The 10,076-nt window shown below is 34.4% G+C and overlaps 1 protein-coding gene and 1 long non-coding RNA gene across 2 annotated transcripts; one reads left to right on the plus strand and one right to left on the minus strand.

The window, feature by feature from the left end:
• Positions 1-1,692: 1,692 nt before the first annotated feature.
• LOC123548060 (uncharacterized) lies at positions 1,693-4,503 on the plus strand. The gene is made up of 2 exons (XM_045335290.2): positions 1,693-2,553; positions 3,368-4,503. The coding sequence occupies exons 1-2, from the start codon at positions 2,423-2,425 to the stop codon at positions 3,846-3,848; spliced, it is 612 nt and encodes a 203-aa protein (XP_045191225.2). The 5' UTR covers positions 1,693-2,422; the 3' UTR covers positions 3,849-4,503.
• A 130-nt stretch (positions 4,504-4,633) lies between these two features.
• LOC128557023 (uncharacterized) lies at positions 4,634-6,366 on the minus strand. Its single transcript, XR_008370986.1, has 2 exons — positions 5,881-6,366; positions 4,634-5,084 (listed from the first exon to the last, which is right to left on the minus strand). It is a non-coding gene; the product is annotated as an uncharacterized LOC128557023 (long non-coding RNA).
• Positions 6,367-10,076: the final 3,710 nt, after the last annotated feature.

Below are 10,076 nucleotides of genomic sequence, written 5' to 3' on the forward strand. Positions count from 1 at the left end.
GACACCGGGGGTATAACATAAAACGTCCCTTCGGGCGTATAAAAAAGACAAAACATTGCAAGTGATTCGAATTGATAACTCTTACCCTAAATAACCATTGGATTTTCCGATGTAGTTATAAAACTGTTGTTGCCTTTTAGGTTTGGTAAGATTGGTACAATTATTGCTTTTTAGTAATATCGATTCGAGTTATTTTCGGCCCGGAAAAATATATTTACGCCCTTTGGTTATAAATCTTTCAATATCGATACACCCTAATATCGACTTAAAGGCTCATTTTGGTTTTGTATAATATTTCACTGTTAGATTGTTTTGAAATCCCGAATGAATGTAAATACATGTGTTTTCCCCTACGCCTACGAGTCAATACGACTTTTTATTATTAATCATGCGAATATGTATTGATCAATGGTCACCAATTGAATATTTCAGTAAAATCATTTTTGAATATCAGGAACGGTTATTTGAAGATAAGTCTACGTGAAGCTCTGGAAGCCAAGTTTTTCCAACGAAACGGAATAGCTGAAAACATTTGGTAAAGGGTCACCAAAAAAACCCCCACAAAAACATTTGTGTGAAATCAATTCAAAATCAGCAGCCATGTTTTAAGGAAGCGGAATGATCTCAAGGAATTCGCTAGGGATCATCAAAGGCAAATGATATGGAAACCAGACCGTCTGTTTCTGACAAGAAGACCCTCAAAGTGTCCACTATAGACATATAAGAAAACATTAGCCGGCCCGTGATGGTCATACTTTTCAAAGAAGATGATTGATTAGAACGCATTTTGTAGAGGAACATCCATGCATTTATAACGTTAGGAAAAGATGCAGTAGGTCACCAAACGTACATTTCTATGAAATAACTTCGAAATCGCACCTTCGGCTTTTGAAGAGAAGATGTTTTTATGTTTTCGTTTCCATTGCCATGCAACCGCAATTATGAATAGATGAACTAGATATGAAGGAATCTGAAAGAACACCACTTCAGAAAGCTTTCTTTCAAGTGTGGTTGAATTGGCTTAGTAGTTAAGGAATAAAGGAATCATGGACGGCGAAAGAGGGCACAGACGAACGAATCAGGCACATTTAACCATCAGAAGAGCTCACCATGAGTTAATGTCATTTATTATACCTCACTTTTGTCTACAATGATAAAATCCCATTACCCATAAAAGAGATATTATGACTATCAAACACATTTTCAAACTTTTTGCCACGTGACCGAGCGAAAGTGACTGTCAGGTCATGTGACCGCGCTGATATTTTGAATGTCATATAAGGGCAAATAACTGCTTCAATGTTTTCAGCCAAATCATGAAATGATTGCCTCCCTTGTACACATATAGTAGTGACGTCACTGTTTAATGTGTAAACAGACGATTCAGACAAAAATTAAAACAGTTGAATTAAATGAATTAAAAACTTTTTCTTTTACTTTTTTATGTACTTAATTTTGTTCGGTATAATAAAATAAATATCATATGGCAGCGTGTGTGACATTGATATTGTCAACCCTCGAAACAGAATGTCACCACTCGGCTTTCGCCTCGGGTGACATTCTGCCCTCGGGTTGACAATATCAATGTCACACACGTTGCCATATGATATTTATATAATAGTACAAACGGCTACCAAGAAATATGAATATTTATTATACCTCACTTTTGTATAAAATGGTAAAATCCCATTACCCGAAAAAGAGATATTTTGACTATCAGAAACATTTTCAACCTTTTGACACGTGACCAAGCGAAAATTGACTGTCAGGTCATGTGACCGCAGTGATATTTTGAATGTCATATAAGGGCAAATAACTGCTTCAATATTTAAGCTAAATCATGACGTGATTGCCTCCCTTATAGACATACAGCAGTGACGTCACTATTCAATGTGTACACAAAAACATCAGACGACAGGAACTGTCAGAATGTAAACATGTCTCGATTTGCTAGTATTTCTGAAGATGATTTAGACACTCTTGATGGACAGAAAGACTCAAAAAACACAAAACGTGTAATAAAAAGAAGTGTGTCTCTGTTTCGTGAATTTCTCGGCGAAAACTGTGAATTTGAAGGATTTTCAAGCGAGGAATTAAACAAATCTCTTCGAGCATTCTTTGCAAGCATAAGAAAGACAGATGGGTCGGAACTAAAGAAATCATCACTGACATCAATTAAGTACGGAATTTGTAAATATCTGAAAGATGAGTGTAAAATTGATGTGTGCAATGATAATTCATTTTCGTCATGTCTTACCACATTTAAGAGCAAAGTGACAGATCTGAAAAAAAGGGTAAAGGATCTATTGAATACAAAGAAGAAATTTCCTCTGAGGATCTTCAAAAACTTTTCAGTAGTGAAAATATAGCATTTGACATTGACACACCATGTGGGTTACAGAAAAAGGTCTGGTTTGAAATTATGTACTTTCTTTGCCGGAGAGGGCAGGAAAATCTGAGAGGAATGAAAAAAGACACCTTTGCCGTCGCTGTCAATGCTGCCGGTAGGAGATATGTCTATCAGATGGTGGATGAAGCTGATAAAAATCATGGGTAAGAAACAAATTTACAGAAATTTGCTAGATTTAAATCTATTTAATCACACTGCAGTAATCTTTAAAATTCAGTTGACACATGCTGGTGAAAAGCTAGTCCAGCTAATCTGACGCGCTCCTAGGAAATATTGAGATATTTTTTGCAAATGGCCAATATCCCCACTCAAAGACCAAGATAGTTTACTACAGTAGCCTGTAGGGTGTAACGATATATTGCAATTCTCTGTATCGCGATACCTTAGTCTGCCGATACACATATTGTTGCATCTGTATCACAATATGTATTGTATCGTGAGACTAGCGTATCGTTACACCCCTTAAAATAGTTGAAGCAATTTCCAATGAAAATTTTATCGCTGTTTGTATGCTATAGGTTAAAATGTTGATAATTTCACAAATTGGCCATGAATTCAAATAAATCTTACATGTATAGAAAGGTCGGATTCAATTCATCATTAATCTATGTAAAAATTATCAAATCTCCAAAATTACAAATTTTCTAGTGATTTAAACCTTTGTGTATGTTTACACGCCATATAAAACCAATAACTTTACATGACTGTGTACTGTGATTTATCTTCCATTATTTTGGTCCTTCAAAGTTTGACGTTAAGATTGCCAGTCACAAATATGAAACAATCTGAACGTCGAATTATTTTGACTAGTCAAAACCTACAGATATATCAACATTGCTTATGTTCATAATATTATACTATCTACCGACAATAAATGAATATTGTCTTGACTTTATGCAAATTTTCAGGTAATTTAAAAATAAACTATTTCTCAAAACATTTCACTTTTTTTTTCAGTGCCGAGTCGAGCTGTGATGAAACCATTGGCGAAGGGAAAATGTACGAGCTTCCTGGTGATGTCAATTGTCCGGCGGCTTCGTTTGAAAAGTATCTCAGCAAACTGAATCCAGGAATTGACTGCCTATGGCAGCGACCGCTTGATAGCTTCGAACTTGATGGACCAATTTGGTACTGTATGGCTCCCTTAGGAAAGGGAAAACTAGCTGGAATGATGGGCGATATTTCGAACTTGGCACATTTGTCTAAACGGTACACAAACCATTGTATTCGAGCCACATCAATATCCGAACTTGATAGAAATGGAATCGAGGCTCGACACCTGGTACGAGTGTCTGGACACAAATCTGAAATGTCTATTCGTAGCTACTCGAGACGTTTGTGTGACGAAAAACAGCAGCAAATTTCTGATACACTGGCTAAAGCCAAATGTGACAAATATAAACCAACAGGCTCCAATAAATCAACATGCCCCAAATGAAACAGCTACTTCTGGGGTTGACATTAGCGATCTTGACTTTCTTGAAGAGATTTTTCGTGATGATAATGTATTCATTGAATTAGATACCACTGGGAAGGAGAATCATCCCCCAAATATGCAGCCACATGTTAGTGACAAACCCGTTGTCACACAGGCGAGTACAAACATTGCATTGCAACCAGTGATAACTACTCAGGCATCATCAGTCGCTAATAGTGTATGATAATGTAGGAACTATGAACAATCACATGCCTACCCCCCAAATTATAAACACCCAATTTGAACAAGCAAGGCCACCTTTCATGTACAACATCAATCCAAATATAAGTAACTGTGGTCAAGTACATTTCCATTTTCATGGAAAATGAACAGTCAAGTACAGTAAAAAAACAGTTTTTGAAGGAATTTTAGCATAGTTAACAGTGGAATTTTGTTCTAGATATATGTGATATTTTGTTTACCTTGTTAAAATTTGTGGTTAAGTACATTTCCATTTTCATGGAAAATGAACAGGCAAGTACAATAAAAAACAGTTTTCGAAGGAATTTAATTAGCATTGTTAACAGTGGAATTTTGTTCTTCCTTATATATGTGATATTTTGTTTACCTTGTTAAACTTATTGAATTAAATTAATTAAAAACATTTTAAAACTTTTTTATGTACTTAATTTTGTTCGGTATAATAAAATAAATATCATATGGCAGCATGTGTGACATTGATATTGTCAACCTGTGACAGGAAAGGCCGTACCGGCGACAGTAACCATCAGAACAAATCAACACCCTTTACAATATTTACAAATTTATTTACAAAAGATGATTATTAACAATGAATAGATATGAAAAGAAAAAAAAACTGATTATCAGAAAGAAAAAAAAAAATTTCAGTATCTCTAGATACAAAAGTTCTTATAGTCCATTCTAATCTGACGTGACACAGGTCTTTAATGTAATTGTGAACTTTAAGTAGCACAAACAAAACAGATCTCTAAATTCAGTCCCTTTAAACCGTGAATACGTTGATTCCGTGTTGGCTCCCTATGGTGGTAGGTGATTGCATCCCTGAGCTGACTTCAGAGGATAACAAAAATCATCGTCTTTGCGGTTTACGGCACAACCATGGGACGAAAGCTCTGCGCTGGGAATATCACATCCAGGCGAGTGAAGACAAGTGAACCTCGGGCATTGTACTTCCGGGTTATGACATCACCAGGAAAAATCGTCTGGCGGAAGAAGCTAAAATATATAACATATGGTAAGCACCATAGCAAAACAAATAAGTCAGGGCATAAAACTGCTCCTTTGGGTACACCATACCTCCGTAGGCTCCCATAAATAATACGTGCTACTTATACAAAATATATGTGCTACTAAGTTCAGACGTCACGTGATTAAAATACGTCACTAATTACTTCCATTATTACAAAAATTACTTACTTAAAAGACTAAAGTTAAAGTATGAAAAAGATATGAAAAGTATATGATGAAACATTATAGATACGGACATGATAAACTGCAGCCATTATTTACAACTACAAATTAACAAAATTCAATGTAAATCAAACGTTATATGATAGTTGGCATCCATATAATATCTAATGCCGTACACTACAACGGACATTAATTAGATGTGCTATAGACTGGCACACAATTACAAATTACAATAATATATTACATACACAGTACTAGACTTGCCATATAGATTTATACATAACAATACAATGCAGTAATGGCGTTCCATAATTAACAAAATGTTTGACATAAGTTTTTGAAACAAAGTACTTTACAATTATCACGATACAAATTTCAGTACAAATTTAACATCATATATAAATGAAACATTTTAGATTCCTCTTTCGAAATAATTTACAAAAGTCTGAAAAATTTCATAAATCATTCTGACATACCGAAACTAGCCAAAATCATGTGCCGAAAAGTAAATGTTACAGAATTCTGTAGAATGAACAAAAATTTACCAAATAAAAATCGTAATGCAAAAATCATACAAAAATCTAACAAATAAATTTCTTACCTCGATCGAGCATAAATTTCTAGCAAGAAAATAATTCAGACATAGATTCGTCTATAATGTCGGAAGGTGGTGTGCGCAAGGCATATCTAGTCCAGTCTATTTAAAGGATAATGTCCCGCCAAATACTAAATTTCATGGGATTCACGGTTAAGCCGTGAGCTATGACTATTGTCATTTTCACGGGATTCACGATATAGCCGGGAAATCTAACTACTTTGGCGCGAATTTAAATTGACAATTTGAGGCCCATTATAGTGGTTTTGGGGATAAAAACATAAATTACTGAAGTTTATAAAATATCAACTTTCTTATTACTGAACAGAATTTAATGAAATTTACATGGAAATTTAAGTTATGAAATACAGAAAAACATGAGAGGTATTTCATGCGTGAAATCTGACATTTACCTCAATAACTCAAAAATTTACAAAAAGATGATGCAATACCTGCATTTACACTACAGCTAAAATAAGGCCCGTATGTCAATTTGTGACACAACCCTCGAAACAGAATGTCACCCTCGGCTTACGCCTCGGGTGACATTCTGCTCTCGGGTTGACAATATCAATGTCACACATGCTGCCATATGATATTTATATAGTATCAGTTTCACAGAGCTATCTGAATTAGCTGATATCTGTTAGTTGGAATATATGTTCTGTAAATTTTATCTGAGTTTCCTTTGATATATCGTTTTTGGTAATGGAGACCATCGATGACGATGCATTTTGATATCACAACAAGCAAATATCTTATTAATATCCTTTGAAAAGTGATATTAAGCTAGGGCTACACCTTTAGTTGATATCAAAATCTTCATATTGAACTTAATTCTAGGAAATTGTTACAAATATTGTGTAACAGCGTTATATGTAGATATTTCACCACTACGTATGTATCGTACAGACGGGGCTTGCACACAAAACAGATCTAAAAGAAAATTGTTAGAGATGACCCATTGACTATGAAATTTGGTAAGGATAATCCATGCTCTATGAAATCTGTTAGGGATAACCAATACACTATGCCAGTTTTAGGGATAACTCACGTACTATGAAATTTGGAATGGATAACCCAATTTGACACATTGACTTATTATGATAAACATTTAGGCCACGTTATTTCAAAATCCCTTCATAGAAAGCAGGGTTATGGACCGGACACGAAACAGACCCTGTTAACATTTGACCTCTAAGTGTGACCTTGAACTCGGAGCTAGGGGTCTGGGTCTTGTACATGACACGTTGTCTTATTATAGTAAAGATCTATGCCAAGTAATTTTAAAATCCCGCCATGGATGGCAGAGCTACAGACCGGACAAGAATTTACTCGGACTCACGCACGCATGCACGCACAGACTCACGGACGCAAGGACGGACAGTGCGATTTTAATATGCCCACCTTCGGGGACATAGAAAGACAATTAAATGAATAATTGAAAACAAGCACGATACAATCACACGTTAGTTGATAATTCAATTTAAAAATCCCTGCGGATAAAATGAGTACCAAGTGATCACAGTTCTGTCTTTTCTGTTACGAGACTACATTAAATATCACACATTGCAATGGTTGTTAATCCGTTTAGTTTACTGGCATTTGGTAAGTACATGCAATTTTATCTTTAACTAGTATAATATGCTTTATTTGTGCAGTTGTACTCATGTAGTAGTTTTAATTGTTAGTTAGGCTTCTCTGACGAATTTATGCAGAATGTTCTTTTAAAAACTTTGGTTCTGACATGTGTCAGTATCAGAAGCTGTTTGTTAAATTTGCGTATATTTCATATTATTACTTATTACATACTGCCTACAATTTGTAGTTTTTAAGATTGCAGACAATATAATAGCTACAACAGTCACACGTTCTATTCGTGTTTTATATTGCTTTTGTATTTTTTACTGCTTTTGTCATTTAGAGCTAAATCCTGTAATCATGCGTAAAACACTTATAATTATGTAGCATGTAAAATGTGTAGGAACCACCTCTCGGACATGGCTCTGTAAAAACCGTTACGTTCTGAATATTTATCTTTTTCGGCCCTTTTTTTGCAGTAAAGAACTGATTTATTATTTTTATTAAATGTAATTTGTGAATGCTGGTATGAATGCTGTTTTCAAATTGTATGAATTTCTTGTACGTTTGTTTTTAAATTTATTGTAAAGAATCGGCATTTACGGTATTTATGGGGAATGCATGATTGTCAGATAATAAATTATAGAAATGAAATATCCTGAAAAAAGGTAAAATTTTTGCACGGGATACTCGTGGGTGTATTTTACTTTCGGGTTGTTTATTGAAATGTGAAATAAGCCTACCGGACACACTAAAGTCCAAAGTACATACAATTTTTTTTCAGTTTAAATTTGTGGTTTAAAGACACCTTAATATTGGGCTTGAAATTAAATTGAAAATAATGTTTTGATTATAAAACGATCTAATGCTAGTTTAAAGATCTTGTTTGTTTTTTATAATAACATACCTCCAAGCTGAAAAAAATGAGGTACGTCTTTAAGCGATCATGCAAGGCAACGGACACAGGTTTTCAGAGTATTCCCGAAGAGATCTCTGTTTTTACCTGGCCGGCTTGTTCGCGCGCAGCACGACTCATTTTTCAATTCTAGTCAATAAAATTTTTATATGTGTTTTTCAAAAATGCTAATTAGTCGAAGGACGTATGGTATTATATATATTAATAGTGCATTTAACATAAGACCACATTAGTTTTCAAAAAACTCGTTCTTGCCTTGATTGTCGCAGTGCAAATCTGTATGAATAGGGACTACAGCATTTGTGTGTATTTGAATGTTTATTATGCAACGTATTATCACATATATCTGTCAAACGTTAACATTGCTACGTGGTCAAACAATACATGCTTATCCGGCAAATGCATACAGGAGTTTCTTGTCATTTATTCCGGTTTTTTTTAAATGGTAGCCTGACTGTTTTTGGGTTGTTTGGTTAAATACAGTATAGTTAAGACCTGAAGTAAAGATGTGTACTAAAAGTTTGTTTTAAGTTTTAGCTTTTCAGTTATTTCGAAAAATGTGTATTAATTTGAAGTTATTTGGTTCCGTATCGACATTTTGTTAAATATAAAATTCAGCATATTCCTCATAGAATGCGTATTTTACTTTTTTATATTTCTGTATTTTTTCTCTATAAACCGTCAAAACCGACGATTGACGTCAATTTTTGATGAACCGCGATTTCACGTCCGTTAGACGGTTATCGTAAATCGTTCTGTTCATTCTACAAGAATCGATTTGCTTGTTTCTCATCATATTTTCATTTAAAATGGTCTTTAAAATGGTGTATAATTTATGGAGATTATTTTAACGTAAAAGTCGATATTTACGTTAAAGTGACGTCAGAGCGACAAATATGACGTTGAGTTTTGAATAAAATGTTTGCTTTAATCTTGTCTCATGTAAAACCCAAAGGATAGAATTTGAGAAAAAACTAACATAATGATGAAAACTTTTATTTTCTGTCGATTGAAGGAATAAAACTATGGGGTCACCGAATTCATTTTCGCGTAAAATTACATTACGCTACCCCTACACCCAAATCACAAGATAGCGCATTTGAGTATTTTTTCCAGTGTCTCCTCTTTTTTCGTTAAATCTACTATTTCATTTTTCTGAGTATAATTAAATCAAAATACCCTTTAAAACTCTGCTACCTCCGGCGAAATCATTTTAGTGTAGAACTCCAGATTTTAATGTTTGATAAAGTGTATCCTTTGTGAATAACCGAGGGGAATCCGAGTATTATTTGTTATACGGAGGCTGTTGCTCTGAAAAGGTTAATTTATTCAGATTATTACAAAATCTATTCCGTACATGAAATTTAATGAATATATCTGGCTTTACTTTTACTTTACAACGTAATTCCCGCGCAAACGCGATGACGCGTCCATTTCATGATAACTGATAAAATGACAATTCATATTTCTTGTACATTACTTAGGCTACCATCTTAAAATCGGAATAAATAACAAGAAACTCCTGTATGCATTTGCCGGACAAACATGTAGACCATACAAAGTCAGAGCTTGAGCATATGGGCTGTAGTTAAAAGTATGAGAAACTTTATTTTTTTACAAACTTAATTTTTGAGACACCACAAGTTTGCTTGACAAAGAATCTGCCACGTATCCGTCTTTACTACTGTCGGACTTCCACTGACCA

This window comes from Mercenaria mercenaria, chromosome 5 (genome assembly GCF_021730395.1).
Source record: "Mercenaria mercenaria strain notata chromosome 5, MADL_Memer_1, whole genome shotgun sequence".
Taxonomy (NCBI): domain Eukaryota; kingdom Metazoa; phylum Mollusca; class Bivalvia; order Venerida; family Veneridae; genus Mercenaria; species Mercenaria mercenaria.